Source organism: Schistosoma haematobium, chromosome 3 (assembly GCF_000699445.3).
Source record: "Schistosoma haematobium chromosome 3, whole genome shotgun sequence".
Classification (NCBI taxonomy): domain Eukaryota; kingdom Metazoa; phylum Platyhelminthes; class Trematoda; order Strigeidida; family Schistosomatidae; genus Schistosoma; species Schistosoma haematobium.
Genome location: NC_067198.1, coordinates 20,696,253 through 20,719,134, shown reverse-complemented (window position 1 = coordinate 20,719,134; position 22,882 = coordinate 20,696,253). Strand labels below are relative to the sequence as shown.

The window sequence follows — 22,882 nt, the reverse complement described above, 5'->3', positions numbered from 1 at the left end:
TCCCCATTATTATTTAACGTTGTCATACACGAGGTTCTAGAGATAGCATTTTCATCCTCTGACTTTCCAGGAGTTGATCCTCTACAAGGCGATACATTAGTTGATTTAAAATACACAGATGACATAGTTCTGTTTGGAGAGAACGCTGACAAAATGCAGTCTTCTGACCACCTAAAGTAACAATGTAAGCATATTCCGGAAGCAGCTCGCTTTCTCTAAATGTAAAATGTTACACCAAGACTGGCTTACGTCATCGCCTGAATCAGTGATAGTGAGTGGAAAAATTGAAGTCACGGACCACCTCACTTATCTTGGGAGTCTCACCAGTCCTGATGCCCTGGTATCTGATGAGGTCTCGGTACGGATTCATAGACGTCTTCGAAACATTGCTCGTGTATTTTGGGAACACGGAGCAAGCAATCTCTGGACTAGGCATAGAGTACTAGGTAAATACGATAAATCGATTGATGAGGTACTCAGTCTCCACCAATTGAGGTGGCTGGAGCATGTGTTATGTATGCCTAATCACCACCTACCTCAACGGGAGAAGTCTGGTGTAACAGCAGATTGAAAGAAAGCTAGGTAAACCAAAACATGGAATGAATCCATGGAGTCATTGAGAATTGGACTGAGCCATGCTAACAGGTGTGAACTACTTGGTTGGGGTCCGCACGATCATCGTAACCAATAGTTACAGACTTTGATGGACATGGCTTAGAACCACTTGCCATGGCGCAGGCGCATCCATTATTTGTCTTTCCCCAAATTCTGAGCTTCTGAATTCCTCATAACGTTTTTTTCATTTCACTAATTCGCATTGTCTTTTATTTGTGAAACTTGAGTTAAATGTATATGCAGATAATCGGTCTAGAATAAGATTGTCATGGAAACTTTGAGTGTGATGAGATCAAGGACGAATGTTTGATGGGCGTTTCCTATTTATTCCCTTACTATCTACCTAACCTGACCAGATCCTTAAATTTTTCCGGAATATTGGTAATATGAAACGGAGTTTGCCAATTCTACCTTAATTAATCAACTACAGAGATAAATAGTTAAGCGTTACACGTAAAGAATATAAGGGGCCTTGTAATGTTTTTTGATTTCACGTGAGCCAGAATGTGATGCGTTAGACTTTGTATAGAACATATTTCGTAACAAAAAGAAGAAAACATGGAAAAATAATTTTACCTAATTCATGTGGGAGTTCTTCACACAAAACAGCCAATGTTAAACTTATTCCTAAACCGATACTTTGAGTAAATCCAACACCTATTGAAAGTCCATCCATAAAATTATGGGCACCATCACCAATGAAAATCATCCAAGCAACAGGTTCTAAATCACGTAGTCTATTTTGCCAACTTTTATGCTTTTTCAGTGTATGGGTTGACTGGATTATTGGTTGTGTATTTATTTGTTTATTATTACTAGGTTTTTGAAGTTCCGTAGAAAGTTCCTAAAACAAATATGAGTGCATAAAAGTTTAAAGAGAGGGTGAGGAAATCATAAAACTTCAGTCATTTTCCAAAATAACCCTTCATATGATGTAATGTATTATTGTGGAGATAGATAAAAAACTTGAAGACTTTATTCTCAATCATAACACTGAATAGAGCGATAATTTCAACCCATGTACTATGATCCAATTCGTCAAGTTCATTTTATCATATCAGAGAGGATTTGAGAAAATTTGCACTCTCAGAGCTATCGTACTGGGAATTATTATTTATAGTTTTATTTTATAATTGTTAAATACATGAGCTATTATATTTACACAATGTTTTATGTATCAGCGTTCATTTAGTTTATTAACTGTTGATACACGTTTTGTCATTCGTAAATTAAGGTTAATTAATGATTCCTCTACTTCTCCAGTTTTGCATTAGTTCTAACTCATGTTGTGTACACAATGTAAACTCATTTTGCGTTGATGTATGGTTAATTATTTATCATATATTATCGTACGTTTTTGAGTTATTATGAAAGTACATAGAAAATTAGACGGATCTGCTTGCTAACTCTGTCTCTTTACTGGACACTGGATTAGGAGCTCGCTGTCCCATAATTATTAAAATTCCTTGGTCGTTACTCATGATCATTAAGTTCCTAATAAAATAGGTCATTGATTCAGTTAGGTATGAAGTTGAACTAATCACTTAGCGGACTCAATAAATACAACTACTGTTCATTACTAACGACCCGACCAAGCACGATCCAACAAGAAAAAATTCGTGATTTTGGGAAGTAATATCGCATCCTCTAGCTCCAACATGATGAATATAGCTTAAAATCATGTGTGATACATTAAATGGTTTATTGTCCTAAACAGAGTTTACACTGATAAGACTTGATGGAAATATATATATAATACAATCAACGGATATACCGATTTGTCATGAATGCAGGATAATCGATATGTCACGGAGATTCATCAATCAGAGCCCCGGTTATAACTTTCCTACCCCGCAAGTACTGTTTCACCTTTACCCTAATCCTAGCGTTGTAAGTTTTGGCCAATGGTAAACTTTAACTGGTACAATCAACCTTGAGTTGAGGCCAAGATAATCTATATTCTTATTGGTCCGCTGATACGCAAGCGTTCTATTTTCAGTATCGATTCTGATAAGAAGGAATACAGCATACAAGTTTTTACTGCTCTATTCTAGGCATCTAGTACTTTAATCTCAAACAAGCGTTAAGTTATTTACATGAATCATTAGATTTTAGTGCACCCCAACAACAGCCAATAAGTTCAAGGGAAGCCTACAACACAAGGAACATAGAAATACAAAAATCCAACTATCTAACAATTATTTAATAATATAATATACAATAGTCCAAACCATTTCAATATTCCCAATACTTGTTTCGTTACAACACAAAAAGTATCTGATTTTTTTTCATATTCCACAACAAATATTCACAGTTTCATGAGTAATCATGATAGTACATCTTAAAAGAAAATAATTTAACCATATAATTTGTTTTTTCTCTAATTTATAAAAAAATATCTTTATTGGGAAAGACAGAAGCATAATTATTCTTAACGAAATAGAATATTGAATTATCCATTAAATATACTTTAAATTATCACAACCATACGGTTAAGAGATAAATGTTTATTTGTACTATGAAAAATCGTATCATTCAACGTTGATCCCTTGATTCGTTGGCACGCGTTAATTAGAACGATAATAATAATAATAATCTTAATAACAATAATAACTATCACTATGAATCATCCACGACTACTATATTTACACATGTCATTTTTATTTAGGAAAAACAAAAAATGATCTCATTCCTTAATATCATAATAATGATATTCGACTGTGAACATCCATCTTTACTGTTTGCTTATTTAAACACAATGTATATCTATATGTGTAAATTACTAATGAAATACACATATATTACTGTCGCCTCTTTTTTATTCTTCAGAAAAATAGCTAATACTTTGTTCAATGATAATAAACTCTATGTAAACTAATCAATATCTGATAATATTATCAATGTAAAGACACTAAAGAAATAGAAAAACTCCAGAAATTTCAAAAATTCGCAATTTTCAAGACAATCAAGTAACTATTTGTAGTGATTCATTTATCTGAAAGCTTATAACGAAAAAAAATGATGATTCAAAGTATTTCTTTTTATTACATTAAATTACAGATAAAAACAATGTAATATATGTAGTTAGGATAATCTTGTGCTATTTAACTGTTTTGTGGTGTTGTGTAACGAGAACTGTGAATACAACTTTTTTTTCTCTAAATCATGTTACCACAATGGCCTCAGTTGTTATTTGATTGGTTGGTTTCATGAGAAGTTTGTTAATTTCCCTATCACAAGGCCATTCTGTTATTATTACATATAGAGTTATTCCATTTCAATTTCAACTGTAGAGATATCAAGCGTTTTTTTTGCACTCTTATCTTTTTCCTATCTTCCACTAAGTTAGAGATTATTATCGGAGTGTTCTGTGTCAGTAGTCGGTCGTATCCAATTAGAAATTACCTTATTTGCAATCCTAAACGTAACATATATATATGCTGTTTCTTGTTTTAAGTGAAATAAACTTTGTAAAAATAAAATGAAAAGACCTTGGTAACAATTATTTAATAATATAATATACAATAGTTCAAACCATTTCAATATTCCCAATACTTGTTTCGTTACAACACAAAAAGCATCTGATTATTTTTCTTCATATTCCACAACAAATATTCACAGTTTCATAAGTAATCATGATAGTACATGATAGTACATTCACAATGGTTTACAAAAAAATTTGAGCATGTGAAACCACTAAAATCATACAGGTTGTCGATGAAATGTATTAATAACAGATGTCCTTAAAAGATGGCCTTAAAAGTATAAAATGATAAAAGCTAAGAAAAAATATTAAGTAAATTTAAAATTCGCCTAAACTATTTCACGGATTTCAGCGATGATTATAAACGAGTTTATCTATACAAAAATAACCTGTAGCCCATATATCGAAAATTGAAAACTTGGATTTCATTGTGTTTTTAAGACTCAGTGATAGTGGCGAGACCATAATTTATGGATGAACCAATCAGATTTATGATTACAGGTCTTATATTTTGGCGCAAAATTCATTCATTCATTTTAGCTTATGTCAGTTCATGATGAAAACCCTAAATCTTATTCCTAACCCTAACCATCAACTGAAAATCATAATCTTAATTCCTCGCACTGGTTTATAACCATCATTCAGCCCTAGTAAGTAGATGAATATTCGCAAGATCACTTTAGTGTTGCTCAAAAGCAGTATATAAGTTATAGATTTACCGTGTTAGTTACTGAAACAAAAAAAATCATAGTGAAAAAAACAATTTCGAATTCTGTAAATTGAATCAGTCAGTCTATTATAAGAGTAACAAGGTAAAATGAAAAGATGTGTTGGTTGTTTTGATATTCAGTATGGGTATATGTTTTGGAAGTAGTACGTGATTTGAAAATTTTCAGACTAAAATTATTTTGATCTAATAAAGATCTAGTTACATTGACATTGATAAAACATAATATCAGATATTTTGATTTATTACATTATAAATTGATTTGTTTCTTTAAATAATATCTTATTTGCTAAAATCACAAAAAACTTGATGTTGTGGTGTACAAACACAGATAGCCATTGTGAATGAGAAAACTATGATCAGATAGGTTTAAAATACCTAAAGACTAAAAGGTTATAACAATTATGTAACACACTGACTGAGAAACGAGTGATTTCATAAACAATAAACTCATAAGTAGTATGTGGTGCAAAAATACTACTAAATTAAACAAAATATAGTTTGCGTAGGATTCTTATGAAATAAGGAAACAAATATTTAATGTTTGTTAACCTCTTTGTTCGACTTGAAAAGTAAGGTCAGTCAGTCAGCTACAACGTTGGACCAGGCACATATATGCATCGGTCCAAGTTGCCATACCTCATTAGCACGACAAGGTGAACACCAAATTCATGGAACTAATTATTTAAATGGTAGTAATATATAAAATAAAAAGGTTGTGTATAAGGATATAGTACAGGAAGAAAGAAGTAGTTCGTGGAAAGAAAGACCTACATTTCGTGCTATTTGGCACTCTTCAGTAAGGTGTACCTGTAATCTTGAGGTAACTAATGCTCTCTCTCCCGTATCACCCGGTTTCACACTCAGAGACGGTACCAGTGAGTTATCCGTTCCGGATGATGACGATAAAATTTGAAGGACCTGACATACATTAAATTGGTCACTATTCAGTGGTCAACCAATTGGAAATAAACAATCGAGAACGAAACAGCGATAAATTCAGAACAGAAAACTTATGCCTTTATTGGGGAACTATGATATGCTTTATCCCTTTTCACTTCCCAATAATATTGAACAAAAAACTAGAGTGTCGTTCAGCCGATGTACAGCAATCTGCAAGAATTCTTATGGAAACTATGAAGTCAGAGTTGTGAAGGATAACAGTAAAATCCAAAAATTAGAACACACTGCTCTTTATCAGTCGTTGTCAAACGAGAAACAAGGTAGCCTAGTCAATTAAAAAGCGTTAAACATTGACACACAAGTGTATATTAACCGATATATTAGTCAGTCAGTATTATTTATTGATAGCTAGCCTAAACAATCATTTGAGTCTTAGTTACAAAGAAAAATATTTTTAATGATGATGACCGACTGGAGAATTAGATTTCTTTTAGCTGTAAAAGTTAATGGTAATTTTATCTTACTGGTATGGGTTCCTAATTCTTTTAAGTTGAATCAAGAGACAGAAATACGTTTACGATGACTAAAACTTTAGACCTCTATCATGTAACTGAAAACAATACAACACTTATGGTTGATTGACACATGATTATGAAAGTTAGAAATATAAACAGAATAGGAATGAGACAGTTTCTGTATAAAATGTAACTTTGCTGACTCAGTATTTTCCGATTCGGCACAATGGCGTACAGTAGTAGTATAATATAATACTGGCACTGTGTATGATAACACTAGTTGTCACCATTGTCCTGATATAAATTAATGAAATAGTAAATAATAATGATAACAGTGATCGGTTAAAGTAAACAAGTTATTCACCTCGTATGATGGCAGATGATTCATTACGTCTTCAGTTGGAGGCGATTCACACTGTAAATCTGTCTCACCACCTACTAGAGACCTGTTCATTGTTTTCGACTGATTAGAACGGTTAGGTGTGAATTCAACAATAGGCCCATCTTTATCACCATCTGCTACTGGTTCGACAGGTATTACCAGTGAAGGTCTTCCTTGTTGATGATAAGAAAGTTGATGGTGATGATGATTAAATTGATCTATATGAAACCCATTTTGACTTTTGTCATTCGAATGTGTTTTCTTTTTCTAGATATGTGAGAACACAGAAGAAATATTCAAAAAAGTGAACAACTGAAATCAAGATGGCAATTTAACATATTTTATAAAATAGTAGTCAGTATTATTATTTTTTATTCCAAAAACTATGATTAACATTGTCGGAAGGGTAAATACATTTTTTCACTTCTTCAGATAATTTCATTACAAATGTTTCATTAAGATCGAGGATGATTTATAATAAATGTTATCATGTGTTCATTTTATTTACTGCCTTAACGTAATAAATATGTAAAACGGATAAGTTAAAAGTGCTTTAATTAGTAGAGAGCAAGGTCTATGTCTGATGACTGCCGAAGCCGTTCGAATTCATTCGAGTCACCAACAACAAGGGGCTTGGTGTTAACAACATACATTGAGTGAGGTTGATGTCACCTCTGAAAATGTCTTGAACACTGAGTGGAACAGTTCGAAGGACACTGTGACTGGTCCATCGCTGCTGAAGCTCCAAACAGACGGTCATTTATTCGTTATGTGGTGATTAATAATGCAACTAGGTGACGGTCCAAGAGAAACTATGCCTCAAATGACCTACTCACAGTCTTTATGGACGAAGAAGAAATTATAGTCAGAAAAATAGAGGTGGGATTGTTAAGAAATTGGTAACAAGCTAAGGTTATTCCATCTTCTTATTCATGTATTTAAAAATCCCTACGTAATGGACATAATAAAAATCGGAGTTTATATTTATCGTTGATCGTTTTCAAAATATTGGCTTCCATTACGCTCCATATATTGCGTGTAGTTTCTAAAAGACTGACTCGAAAGAATTGGAGTGCTTTTGGTTCACGTATTGGATACGTAAATAACATATTCATCCCCACCAAATATTTGGATGTTGTCACATGTTTTGCAGGACAACAAGCATAGTGTTTTTTGGTATCAGGGTTCGTTTTTGCTTGATGGAGAGAATTATCCTCTGATATTATATACTGAAGTGTCCAGAGTTTGATAAAATTTCTAAGTCCTAATACAAATTACTTTCAGAAGAGTATGAGTGTTTAATCACTTATTTCTAGATCGCTCCAAACTAACGATGGGGCTAAACGAAGTTTAACAATCTCGCCATTCTTCTTTAGTTTTTCCACCGATGGTACCTCCAAGATAATACTAAAGAAATCATATGGTAGTATAAACTTGGGACCTGAAAACAGACTGTTCAACCTGGAGTATACGGAGCAATGTTTTTGTTAGCTTAGATATATCTTACCCAAGTTATTCCAGCCTACATAGTTTTTATCAATTAGTGATAAGTGTACTAGAATTTACAGATTTCTATAAGAACGAAAATTGCTAATAATCTGTATAAGTTTGCAACATGAAGTTAGTATCAAACGACAGAAGATATACAAATAAATTGAGAGTTAAATTTCTGATCAGTTTTAAGCCATGATAAAGAAACATTTAGGTGAAACATAATCAACTAATCTATCACTAATGTAACTTCAAATACACTCTGAATCGAAATATTGTGAAAGAAAATTTGGTTGAAAAAAACAGTGAATATTCAGTAGTAAGAATTATTATTATTGTTTACGTACCTGAAAACACTGTGGAATAAGACGTAGGAGGAATTCCAAAATATAGAAGAAAAATACACCAATACATACGGTAATCGACTTAATAACATACGAGTCGGAATCTTTTGTATTGTTATTACCTGTTGGTTGAATGATTTGTAATGCCTAAAACAAGAAAGTAAATCCATTGAAGACATATTCTGGTATACACATTAAAAGTAAACAAGAATGAGAAAATAATTTAGCATATCTGAAATATTATTTTTATCCACAAATCAGAAAAATGTTTCCTAGATAGAAATCAACACAATTATAGAAATCTAATTATTGCAGTTATCACAGACTTTCTAATTAAGTAAACTACAAAACAAACTAGATATAATTATTGTCTTTAACAATAAAGCAGTTAAATAAAGGCTGATTTTAATCCGAATACAAATTATCGTACAACTTTGTATTCTTATGAAGTAAATTACAATATAATTGAAAAATGTAACTATGCTATTTAGAAAAACAATGTAATCTAGGAAACATTTAAATGTTCATTTAAATTAAACAAATAAGCCACAAGACAAGCCACTAAATAGACTAATAGAGCTTTGAAATAAGTTGAAATTCAGGTAGTTATCAATACGGAGATTTGATTAGGCTTGAAAAAAGTGAGCTTCACTTCTAGTAGGCATTTGTGACTTAATGAAATAGCAAGATGAGGTTCTAATATAACACTGAGACATTGAATGAGTACCATCCTTTATCACAAATTGACTGAAACGGAAGAAAGATAGTTCAGTGAAGAAAATATTTTTCGTTATAACGATGTCATTTATTTATGCTTTTCAATCTCCACAATCCTGTTCTGATATTTATTATTAGTTTTATTTGCTAAAAAACAGTAGTCTATAATAAAATAGGATGGTGTTTGATGAATAAAGAAAACCTGAAGTGGTGCCTTGTTATGAAGAGTCCAAGAGGAATGGAAATGGAAAACTTATGTACACCAGAGATTAAAGATATCCACTAATTCAAACCTAATCTTTGTGTACAAAAACAGTATGTTCATTCCCTTCCATCGTCTTAACCTTCCTTTCCATACTCCATAATCCTTCGATTTTTATATTCCTACTCCTTTCCAATGAATTTCACAACTATTAATTAGACATTATTACAACTATTAATTATTCTGTCCTTAACAAGCATCAAGTGGACAATTATCTTCACCCTAACACCATCCACTAGTCGATTATTACATAACTTCTTTTCAAGATTTGATTTCCGTAAATAATTCAAGTCTTTTCTTTTTAAATTATTCAACACTATTGTATTTTACTATAAACTAACATTTTTAGAAAATAAAATCAACTATAAATATGATTTTATAGCTTAAATAAATAAAATCTTTAAAAAGAAATAATTTTCTTTCTGGGACTATATTTATTCTTTTTCAACGATTCAATGGGTCTCTTTAGTTATTTTAAATGGAATATATGAATTAACAGATTATAAATCAATGATCTATAGATATTTTGCACATTCCAAGACTTGAAAATCCTGGATTCAATCACATGTATGCATAATTAAACAGTTTTAAATTAGAAAAGAAACAGAAATATTTACCTCAGGTATAAGTACAATAATGGAAGTTGATAATAATGAACCAACAGCAGTAGCCACCATAAATGAAAGTATTGTTGGGAAGAAACGATATTTTTTAAGCAACGTAAATACAATTCCTACAAGAGCACATAAATTAGTTAGAGTGACACAAAGAAATCCATAGCCCAAGCCTAAAAAACAAAATAACAGGATATTTAATAAATTTATAATTCATCAATTAAAATATTTCTAAAAAAATGCTGAACAAAACTTCTAGTACAAGACGACAATATGTATTTGTCATTTGTGTTATTTAATTTGTGTTCACTTCTCTCTTTGCTATACTCAATCAGAAAGTAATGATACGATTGTTTATAAGTGAAGGGGAAACATTTAAACAACCAAACTTTACACTGAAATTACAATATTTATAAACTATGTACATAAAAAACTTATTTCAAATTGATTGATCACTGACTGAGTAGTGACCAATGTCATATTTATCTAGTCTTTTGATATTCATCAACTAGACAGGAGGTCAGCCACGAGTCCGAATAGCTTAATGATAACGTTTCCCGACCGTTGTTGCTACCTTGACGTGGTGGTCGGGCTTGCCTATCGTGATGAAGCAACCGAGCTATACTGGCTGGAACAACCGTTCCTCAAGGTCCTACCATGTCAGACAGGTCGGTTGATGAGCGGTAAGACTAAAAGCAACAAACCCAAGGTCCGAAGGCGAAGTCGTACTGCTGACTGTACAGAGGTGTGACAGCAGTAAGCTGTTTCCTTCAGACAACCAGCATGACAGCGATGCTGCCTTCCCACAAGGAGGGGTGGGGTTAGAAAAGGTCGACCCTAAAAATGCGCACCTCACCTTACCTCACGGATTTCCGTCTCCGGCGGTAAGGCCCTTTGAAGAACGGAGCTAACACGTCAAAAACCTCCCACGAAAAGGCCGTGCGCGACCGGCCTCAAGCAGTTGTCCCTCGGGCACTGCGGTCACGCTCTCAGGTCACTGAGACCGCCTCTAATCCAATTTCCTTTTCAGGTACCTCCAGAAGAACCCTTCCACGGTGTGGGCAACCGGGAAGTGATAACCGCCCTCATACCTCTAACAGCACCCAAGACCACTGTATTCATAATCAACCTTCCTCTGCAATTCCTATTATTCCTCCTACATCGACTTTCAACCCTAAACTTCCTCCTTCGGCTTCCCCCTCAAGTGTCACCATAGCCAACGATTCTAGTGCTCAAAACTTTGTCCCAGGTCTACTGAAACCTCGCTCCAAACTACACACTGGAGCTTTCAACGTACGCACTCTATGTCAAAACGGTCAGCAGGCTTCCTTGGCTAAAACCCTAGAGTCTCTTTCCATTGATGTATGCTGTGTCTCCGAAACACGCCTACAGGATTCCAGTGTGGTCATTCACTTGACCTCACCTCGGCAAAACGGAGAGCCAATGAGATACACCCTACGTGTATCTGGTGACCCGATGGCCAGTTCTCGTGGACTGGCAGGTGTAGGCATAGCACTAAGCATGAGGGCGGAACAAGCACTGCTAGAGTGGATCCCCATCAACAGTCGTCTATGTGCTGTTCGGCTAAACGGCTCCGTAAGAACTCGGAAGGATAGGGACACACGTCGTTGCCTTTTCGTCGTTTCTGCCTACGCTCCCACTGACTGCAGCTCAGATGATGTGAAAGATGAATTTTACAGAAAGCTGTCCGAACTTCTTCAGAAAGCTAAACGCTCAGACATAGTACTCGTAGGGGGTGACTTTAATGCTCAGATAGGTAGCTTAAACCAAACAGAAAGGCATTTAGGTGGATATTTTAGCATTCCGGCACAGCGAACAGATAATGGTGACCGTCTGCTGCAACTGTGCTCAGACAATCGCTTATTTTTAGCAAACACAAATTTTAAGCATAAGGAGAGACATCGTCTAACATGGCGACCCCCTACACCAAACCAACGATGGACTCAAATAGACCATATTGCCATCAGTCATCGTTGAAGAGGGTCGGTAGAAGATTGTCGCTCATTCTGGAGTACCTGCTTGGACTCCGACCACGCCCTAATACGGGCACGCATCTGCTTGCGCCTCACTGGACGCAAAAAAGCCACAGTAAAAAGACCTATTAGAACCGAACTGAGTAGCGAGGAAACCAAAAGTAGGTTCCAGGAACAACTGAGGTCACGATTAGGTAGTTCTGAAGACGAGGCTGACCCAGATGTTGCTTGGAATGAAATACAAGCAGCAGTGACATCTATTAGCGACTTAAACCACAGAGTTTCAAAGAACCAGTGGATTTCTTCAAAGTCTATCACACTGATGGATTCTCGCAAACTCGTCCCATCACGCTCTGAACATGATGAAGAGCGACAACAAATCAGATCTAGGTTAAGAAAAAGTCTAAGAAACGACCGTGAGCAGTGGTGGGCAACGAAAGCAAAAGAGATGGAAAAGGCGGCGACTATAGGGAACACAAGACAGCTTTACAGACTAATAAAAGAAACTGGAATTAATAAGTCAAGTGTAAGTGAGATTATATCGGAAAAAGACGATACTCTCATCTGCTCCCAGTCCAGACGTTTAGAACGATGGGCGGAACATTTTAGGGAACAGTTCAGCTGGCCTTCAGCTGCTCTACAACTACCCTCCATTCCCAGACAGTGTGAATGGAACATTGAAGTAGGTCCCCCAACTCTTGCTGAAGTTCAAAAGGCTATAGTTAATCTGAAACGAGGAAGGGCAGATGGTCCAGATGGATTGGCTCCAGAGGTCTTTAAGGATGGTCGTCCAATTTTATCGATTAGGTTGACTAATATTTTAGCTAAAATCTGGGAGTTAGACGTTATTCCATCTAACTGGTCACAATCACTTATCGTCCCAATATATAAGAAAGGGTCAAAATCATCCTGTGACAACCACAGAGGGATTAGTTTAACTAATATAATATCTAAAATACTAGCCTCGATAATTATCAGACGCCTAACTAAGACTCGCGAACTGCAAACACGAGAGAACCAAGCTGGCTTTAGACCTGGTCGTGGCTGCATCGACCACATATTCACCATTCGTCAGATTCTAGAACACAGGCATACTTATCGACGTCCGACAATGGTGGTCTTTCTCGACTTAAAAGCAGCATTTGACTCGGTAGACCGCGAGATTCTGTGGCAGTGTCTGTCATTGAAAGGCGTACCCCAGAAGTACATAGACCTTGTAAAGGCTCTTTACTCGAACACTACCAGTCGACTCAGAGCTTATGGCGAACTGTCATCTGCTTTTGCAACCTCAAGTGGTGTCCGTTAAGGCTGTCCACTTTCCCCATTTTTGTTTAACTTCATCAAAGATCTACTGATGGAAATAACTTTCTCGTCGACTGAGTTCTCGGGTATTGATCTCCTACCAGGAGGTCCACTTATCGACTTAGAATACGCAGATGACATAGTCCTGTTTGGTGAAGACGCTGACAAAATGCAGAGTCTTCTGGTAGCACTGAGCAACAATGCCAGGATGTTTGGAATGCGCTTCTCTCCCTCTAAATGCAAGCTGCTGCTTCAGGACTGGTCTGCGTCAACACCTGAACTAAGGATAGGGAATGAAGTAGTCGAACGCGTTGACAACACTTATCTTGGAAGTCTGATCAGCCCAAATGGGTTGGTGTCTGACGAAATCTCAGCACGGATTCGAAAAGCTCGATTGGCTTTTGCCAACTTACGTCACCTATGGCGAAGGCGAGATATCCGTCTATAAAAAATACGACGAGTATACTGCGCGGCAGTCCGTTCTGTTTTAATTTACGGCAGCGTAACATGGCCATTAAGAGTAGAAGACACTCGTAAGCTATTAGTATTTGACCACAGATGCCTTAGAAATATTGCTGGCGTCTGCTGGGATCACCGGGTAAGTAATAGCGAGGTTAGACGCAGGGTATTAGGGAATGATGGTAAATCAGTTGATGAGGTTATGAATCTTCATCGACTGAGATGGTTGGGCCACGTGTTACGTATGCCTGAACACCGATTACCACGACGTGCAATGCTATCCGGTATTGGAGATGGTTGGAAGAAAGTTAGGGGCGGCCAAACCAAAACGTGGCATCAGTGCTTGAAGTCACTAACCTCTAGTCTGAGCCATGTTGGTAGATGCAGACTACTTGGTTGGGGTCCGCGTGACTATCGTAACAATGGTTGGAGACTCTTGGTGACATGGCTCAGAATCGATCACAATGGCGTAGGTGTATACACTCCCTGTCTTCCCTTAAACTATGAGATTAAAATCGCTTCATATCTTTCTTTCTACTAACTAATTCTTTCTTCTTGTAATATATCTCTATATGTAATCTTTCTCTTACATATTACTACCTTTGACCTAACCACTGCTATGAATCCGGTGTTCATCTTGTTGTGCTGATGCGGTATGGCAACCTGGACCGATGCATATATGTGCCTGGTCTTACGTTGTAGCTGACTGACTGACTGAATGAATGATAAGGTTTTACACTGAAACTGCATGATATGGGTTCGAAACCACCAACGATTATTAGTTTCTTCAAGATTACACGTACAAGTTGCTGATGAATACCGAATTGCATGAAACCTATGTATAGAGTTTCCTGTCAACTCCTTCCAAAAATCTAACGTGATAATTGATAAGATGTGATGCAGATTAACTTACCGAAGGAGTCAGTATACATTTGGTAAATTTACCAGATTACTTAGACGTATAACACTTTAGTTATGAAATTATGTACATTACAGAAAAAATTAGTGTATTTAATTTACAGATCACAATAACATAAGACATAGGCATTAATTCACTACAGCAATTATCTAACAACTAATCACAATTAAATAATTTTCGAATCCAAGTCGCCTACATTCACACAAACAGCTAAACAGTACTATTGAGAATACACAATAAAGTCTACTAAATTTGGAATTTGGATTCATGTAACTCAGTGTTGCACTACATAGTTTGAATAATTAACAACAAATAGAATAAATCAACATGATTAGCAAAATGGATAAGCCTAATCGAAAGGATGCGAAAACAACTATCAGTTAGTATCCTTAAAAATTGTGAGTTCACGAAAAGTATTTTTGATATTACTTGAAATCCTGATTGATTATGACAAGCATTATTGGACAATATTAGCTACAGTGAAATTTCTTATTGAATTTCAATTCTGTTATTGCAGAATGTAAAATTTAACAAATAAAATAGCCTGAAATTATCAAAACATCCTAACCCATTTAGTTTATGATATGATCACTTGTAAACGCTATTGAAATCCTCGTTTGTATATTCGATGTGTTCGCACCTAAGGGCATGCTTTACATCACAAGTAACTTTTTAGACTGACAAATATTAAATATTTCGAAGCTTAGTTTTTTTTCAGAGAATGCTCTGTAATTCAAATCAATGACCATAACGATAACCCTGTCACTAATAATAATAATATTGATTAGTCAAGGACCGCCATTTTATCGGGTCAACATCGAACTCTCATGAAGTATTTTTACTCTAATATATGTTTATGACAAAAAATTACACAATAACTTTCTGATTGATAAGTGAATTATTAGTTTTTCTTTCCTAATATTTAAGGTTGAACATGAAATGATATTTAATTAATTAGGGTTTAATTATAATGGTAAAGCTTACTCTCTGTAAACGATGGAGCGTTCGGGTTTGCCTTGGAACTATTGTTAATTAGCGACTGATTACTGTTGGACTTTAGTTAGAACAAAAAAATAAAAATTACTTCACTACAGAGAAAATTTACAGATTTCAATTAGAAAATAAGTAATGAGATTAACGATAAGAATATTAACTTATGGGTATATGTCTGTGTACGTTTCCTACTTATACATTAATGTAATAATTTTCACAGTTAACTCTTGAAGCAAAAGCCTGCTGAAAAATAAGCTAAACGTTAGTCGATGTTTGGCTACAAGGCAACACACATCAAAGTCAATGATTTATATGAACGTTTATGTACCAGTCAGTAATTGACAATTTACACTTTCAATGTTGATATTGAAATAGAACATGAAGAAGACTGTACAACATAAGCAAATTATATACCGAGAAGGATAAAAAATGGGCTAATAAAACATGATTTAGTTTTAATCTTTTTACTTGATAAATCCCCTTATACCTGAACATCACGTTTTTTCTACATCGTAACAACACAAATAATTTCTAGATAACTGATGACGTTCAAAAGTGAAAATTATGGTATTCATGAAAGTTAGTATACTTAATTCTAGTGAATATTAATGATTTATTAAGACAGTTTTCTTAAGTGCTTTTGTGAAACAGAATCTGTAGGAAAAAATGAGCTAACTCATTTAGAAGATCCTGTAATTAGTTTAAAATGTTTAGTACACACTATTTTAAAAGTAGAGCCAAATTTATTAAATTTTCATCAAAATTTATTGAAAACCTCCTATATTAAACCATGGACTCAACACAAAAATGACTGCATCTTCTCTTATATTTATCAGATGAAACTTGATTCAGTGTATCCTCAGATAATCTCTTAAACTAGGCGGACTGTTTGAATTAATTAGGTAAATTCAAGGCCGTTAACTAGGACTTCTATTCCTCCTTTCACTGATGACAGACTGCTACTTCAAAAAATCGACAGAACAGTATTTGTTATGCTATTAAAAAATTCATCTTAGCTTTTAGCCAACACCTAGTTAAACTCGTCAATTGAATGGCATTTGTGTCATTTGATCAGGTACCTAAATGATCTACTGCCTTGTGAAGACAATAATTTAGAGACGCCCACAGTAAACCATCAAGAATGCTTGTACTCACACTTACTCCTACACATATATAGTTGTCAAAACTTAAACGATTTTGAAGCGTGTATGGAAGACCAAATTGCTTACACCACTTGTAGCAGAAACTATTTCAATTATTGTTAAGGCAACTTCATATCATAAAATAGCGGAACAAAAAAATATATGACAGAAAAGTGAGGGATACAGTAGATAAATGAATTTAACCTTCTCGAATAACGCATTATTCATTCTACATAACCTTAATTATTAGTCTACGTTATACATGAAAAGTGTCCAAACAAAAAGAGAAATCGATCAAAAGTGCAAAAAAGATTAGTGAAACACACACTTAAATATGTGTGCTGTTGAAATTGTGGTTATTATAAGAAAAACTACTGCTTTTTTGTAAACAGAAATTCGAACGATATTTGTAGCCCAAAGTACGGATCTTTTCAACAATGATACTGTGTGTAAAAGTGCAGCAGTTTAAACTTATCATAAATCTTGTAGTAAGTAATAATATTTAAAGTCAGATAATCACAACACAGTAAATAAAGATTTGTTTGAGAATAAATACCATAGCATACAAGTATGTCGACAAGTAGTACTGCTACAACAAAAATAAGCTTACTTGACTGGCTATGACCTCCTGACATTTAATTCTACTCACTAGAATGATAAAATAGATCGTTACGGAGAAAGCTCCAGATAACTTGTTGATCTGTTTCATGTTCTACAAAATCAGAAGTGACATTTTTTTATTTATTTCAATGAGGATATCAAATTCATTTTAAAATAGATTATTTTGTTTAATAGAAACGAAAAACGTTAGGAAAAATATCCTAAAAATACTTTTAAGCTCGTTGAAATGAAATTAGTATGAAACGACAGCTCATAACGGTAACGAAATACAATGGGAATGAAATAACGATATGAAAACTAGAGACTAATTTCACAAACCTGGCTGTATTAGTTCCCATTTACATTTTGGCGGGTATCTAAGTTCCTGCACTTAAACGTCTCATACTAATCAACCGTATAATCGTTATGACAGTAATTCTCAACGGTGTATAAACCAAAGTAGTCAGAAAAACTTATTTCAGACACACGATTTATATGATATAACAGATAATTAGAAAACGAGAGAAGAGAATGGATGAAGTGGTATTTACGAAGGGATAAGTATACAAATGGATGTGTGTGTATGTGTATATAGTTTAAACAACTTAAGTTTCAGTAAGCGGAGTAAATATGTAGACAAATGCATGATAAATCTGTACATAGTCATTTACATGTAAATTCAGAGAAATTATTAAAAATTAAAATAATCCTACTTATCTGTCGAATATATTGACCTAAATGCTAAGTTGGTTTGAACCTGTGTGTAAGGGCATTATAACGGATCTTAAAATGTAATTACTATTTTCTTTTGTTTTCTTACTTTCTTTGTTGTAATGAGAACCACAAATTCCGTCTAGCCAAAAAGTAAGATGACGAAATCATAGATATCAATCTTTTGTAAATTTGACGGTACATCTTTTCATTATTTGTGGCACAATCAATAAGAAAAATGGACAATATAGTCCAGTAAATGAAGTTTGGTATATTTAAACAAATTTAAGTATCATCAAAAAGTGTACGGACTATTCATGAAGTGTCTATGTTCACGTAAAAGGTGCCTCCAAATTTGTAAATACTCTTATTCATTGGTGATCAAATGACTTCCCACAGACTTGCAGATGCAATAAAATAGTACGCTTAATAAAGCCTGTTTCATAATCGGCTTACATAAATTTCATTTTCCAATAGGTTTACTAGTAAATAAAGGCAAGGAATATACAGACATTATGGGCCATTGTTATTAATTAATAACATTTATTTATTATTTATTTGAACACATAAATATTGGTACAAAGGGGCACCGAATACATATGCGCCATACAAGTCACTTGATTTGTGTGTGGGCTGTGATACTGCCCGGGTTTGCAGACTGGAGCAGGAATTAATAAAATGAAAATCAACCACTGTCAAAAGATAACGGTTGTTTTTATGATGGATGAAGAAAGGTTTCTCTCGATATGCTTCAAGAAATCCACTGTACAATGTGCAGTTTTCAATTATATAAGTCCATATAGTTTTTCAACTTTATTCAGATTATTACGATGACTGTTCCTTGAGTAAAGGACGGTAAAACGGTGAGCTTGTGGGATATCTGATAAAAGGTGAGTACACGAAGGTTAAACTGTGCGGACTAGTTGTTTACCCTAATTGAAATTGCCAAACCGTGAGAAAAATATTTTAAGCACATAAGCTAGGTGATAAATAGTTCAGAAGTAGGCTTGGCCAAACCAAAACGTGGCATCAGTGCTTGAAGTCACTAACCTCTAGTCTGAGCCATGTTGGTAGATGCAGACTACTTGGTTGGGGTCCGCGTGACTGTCGTAACAATGGTTGGAGACTCTTGGTGACATGGCTCAGAATCGATCACAATGGCGTAGGTGTATACACTCCCTGTCTTCCCTTAAACTATGAGATTAAAATCGCTTCATATCTTTCTTTCTACTAACTAATTCTTTCTTCTTGTAATATATCTCTATATGTAATCTTTCTCTTACATATTACTACCTTTGACCTAACCACTGCTATGAATCCGGTGTTCATCTTGTTGTGCTGATGCGGTATGGCAACCTGGACCGATGCATATATGTGCCTGGTCTTACGTTGTAGCTGACTGACTGACTGACTTTTCAATATGAAAACTGATAACAGATGTTGAAGTAAGACTAAGATTTAAAGGTTAAATTTTTCTGCATTCATTCAATGTTTAGAACTTTACTTTCACGAAAATGATCCTCTGGTTAATCAGCAATATTGAGGGTCTATTGTTTAAAAAAGGTTAAGTATCACAATTACATAAAAAATTCACCAAACGGTCTCTCCGATTGACTGGATATTATTTACTTGGTAAGCCCAAAGTGAAAAGTGAAATCCACTCAAGATGACCTAGGCGTTTATATTATTACAAGTTTTTAATAATTAAGTGATCGTTATATCTTTCTATAATAGTGCTCATGCGTTCGTATACGACAGCTAATAAGATGGAATTTACAAATAGGCATAAATGTCGTGCAAACCCTCCGTCCTTAAATCTAGAAAGCATTAGAATGCAGAAAGTCTATTTAGTTCGTTTAAAAACTTGTTACCTAAATGTGTCTGGATTCTAGAGTTGGTTTTCACACCATTTTGACGTTTGGAGTTATAGATACTAGATTCAAGTGTGAACATTAACTCTGAGTTCTACGGACACCCAAAGGACTGGAAACCAATGTGATGAAACACAAGTACTGACCAACTGTCTCAACTGCTGTTGAAGAAGTAATCAATCAAAGCAAACAGCAGCAAGGCATTCTTTTTAGGAGCTCTACGAGATTCATTCCATGTTTTGGTTCACCTAACTTTCTTTCAATCTGCTGTTACACCAGACTTCTCCCGTTGAGGTAGGTGGTAATTAGGCATACGTAACACATGCTCCAGCCACCTCAATTGATGGAGACTGAGTACCTCATCGACCGATTTATCGTATTTACCTAGTACTCTATGCCTAGTCCAGAGATTGCTTGATCCGTGTTCCCAAAATACACGAGCAATGTTTCGAAGACATCTATGATTGGATAGTAGTAACCTTCGAATATCCTCTACTCTTAATGACCATGTTTCACATCCATAAAATAGAACGGAACGAACTCGCCATTTGGTTGGAAGACGGATATCTGGCCTGTGCCACATGTAACTAATGTGCAAACAAACCCAATAAACTTAACCCTAACAGGAGAAGTGATTGATGGAGTTAATAATTTAAAGACAAAAGAAGACTCGATGTAATTTCCACAAGTAGTGACACTATTCTTATAGACATCCTTTGTGAAACACTAAAGTGACCTTGAAGGTGCACCTGATAACTAGGACTACGTGAGGGTTATAAATCGGTGTGAAAAATTAGTATTATGATTATCGGCTGATGGTTAAGGTTAGGAATTAGATTAAGGGTTATGACGACAAAACGCTATTTAGCCAAACGGGTAAATGAAATCCGCGCTAAAATGACTGGTTTGTCCATAAATTATAGTATTGCCGCCTGACAATCAATATTATTATATGACGTAAGAAATAGGAAATGCACTAAATGTCACTGAGTCAAATGGATTTTTGAAAAATATTTTGCGGAATAGAGTAGTTTACTATATAGGCATTGTGCAATCCGTACTTAACGCGAACAATCTCAATAATTCCCAGCTCATTTCCAGAAGGATTAGGTCTTAGTTGTGCTGAAGGGACATTATTACTTGCAAAGACTATATAGAAATGTAAAACGAGACCTCAAAACGTTCTAATGGCATGTTTTTAGAAATAAAATTTACGTTCCGATCTGCAATAGATTTTAACTTACTTACAAATTGTGACTATAACTGCCAATTACTGTGGGAAACACTCCAATGGCAACAGCTACAGGTTTATAATCTAAGCGAGTAACCTTGAACTTTGAACGGTGTGCAAGCACATTGGGGAATGAATCGAAAGGTGAAGCAATGTTCAATGAATATTGTTTATTTAGTGAATAGAGTGTATTAGACAATGTTCATGCCTTCAAATTTTTCCACGAAATTGCGCTTGAATCATTCGGTATATGTATTCATTCACGTACACTTTTCAGTTGTCAGGGCTAATGATAATATTTCAAGCGCTTTGTGAAAACCCTCGTACTGCGTACTATCGTAAAGATACTATCTCCCTTCGGCTTTTTCAACAAAGGTTCTCAGACTGTGTGTTTTGGCAGGGGATCCCAGCAATCGACCACTTGATGAGTGAATCTAAACTCTGGGTGCAAATTATTCAATATCACACTTTGTACCATCTCCAGCCTCCAGAAATTATGATATTGGGCCAGTCAGTCTGTGCTAATCCTTGGATCATTTTTTCCACTTCAGATCCATCTCATCGTTCGGATTATTCACTATTAAAGTTTTTCCAGTCTCTGACAACCACATAAGAATAACGGAACCACACTTAGTGTTTTTGACAGTCGTTTTTGAACTATTTTGCTAAAATCTTGGCGATGATTAATCCAAGCCGACAAAACAACCTGGAATCCAGTCTGTTAATCTTATAAGCCACACCGCACGTCTACACTCCGTAATACAACTATCCATATTCATGTGAACACGTCACTACCAAGTGCCTTTCTATTCGATTGTGCGTGAGAGTGACCTTCATCAAATGACATCATCCCCATTCCCTTACGATTCATAACTCTTTCACTTATATTATGGATCCACTCAGTGTAATTAGGCAAAATTCTAAATTTAGGATGAGTCACGTTTTAGTGACGGCATTCACATCAGATCTTGATCCCCTCACTATTACGCTTAGCTCAAACATTTCATTTCGAAGGCTTTGAAGGCTTATGTAGTACAAATTTATTGGGATGATCACCAGCCCTATCCAAACAGGTCTTGTAAGCGTTAACTTTTAAGATCTTATCACTCGATAACGTTAAACCTTGAGGAGGAATCGACCATTTTTCTTTCAAGTTTGTAACTGTGTTTGGGCACCCCTTCAGCTTGATACGAGCCCCAAGTGACAAATCTCACTTTATAAGAATAGTGAACTCACGACGTCTATGTGAGCAATTTAATGTAAGGTCCTTATCGATTTGCATCCACTTACTAACTTTGAGATCATTCTTGATTAGGTCTCGTACTAAACCCACTTGTTGTCTTGTTATCATGGTAACGTATACTAACCGAGCATCTGCTGCATTACTTTCCTAATAGATGACTACAAGAACTATGGACCAAGCACATTCAGTATAACAGACTCATTATCTTCCGACTCATCCATACTCCAAATGAACGAAGTTAAAACTGGACCTAACTCCCTTAAAAGTCTTGTCAATGGCGTTCGAAAGTCTCTCTGTTTTTTCTTTCTAATAAACCCATTCTTTCTTGATGTCAAATTTGTCGGAGAGAGTTTCTCTCTCTTC

At 35.1% G+C, this 22,882-nt stretch overlaps 2 protein-coding genes across 2 annotated transcripts in view; both read right to left on the bottom strand.

The window, feature by feature from the left end:
- The window catches only part of MS3_00005223 (uncharacterized protein), a 30,457-nt gene extending 9,045 nt beyond the window's left edge, over window positions 1-21,412 (bottom strand). The window contains exons 1-7 of the mRNA XM_012943948.2: window positions 21,294-21,412; window positions 17,474-17,575; window positions 15,713-15,782; window positions 10,058-10,227; window positions 8,465-8,608; window positions 6,609-6,893; window positions 1,192-1,459 (exon numbers count right to left, since the gene is read on the bottom strand). Of these exons, the coding sequence (XP_012799402.1) occupies window positions 1,192-1,459; window positions 6,609-6,893; window positions 8,465-8,608; window positions 10,058-10,227; window positions 15,713-15,782; window positions 17,474-17,572 (1,036 nt within the window). The 5' untranslated portion in view covers window positions 17,573-17,575; window positions 21,294-21,412. The remainder of the gene's footprint in view (window positions 1-1,191; window positions 1,460-6,608; window positions 6,894-8,464; window positions 8,609-10,057; window positions 10,228-15,712; window positions 15,783-17,473; window positions 17,576-21,293) is intronic.
- MS3_00005224 (uncharacterized protein) lies at window positions 14,305-21,238 on the bottom strand. Its single transcript, XM_051213251.1, has 2 exons — window positions 19,531-21,238; window positions 14,305-14,472 (listed from the first exon to the last, which is right to left on the bottom strand). Exon 1 carries the CDS (start codon window positions 20,626-20,628, stop codon window positions 20,305-20,307), a length of 324 nt encoding a protein of 107 aa, XP_051069215.1. The 5' UTR covers window positions 20,629-21,238; the 3' UTR covers window positions 14,305-14,472; window positions 19,531-20,304.
- Window positions 21,413-22,882: the final 1,470 nt, after the last annotated feature.

Bases quoted from the DNA above. Each gene is read 5' to 3' on its own strand.
- MS3_00005224 (XM_051213251.1), bottom strand. From the start codon at position 20,628: ATGTGGCACAGGCCAGATATCCGTCTTCCAACCAAATGGCGAGTTCGT.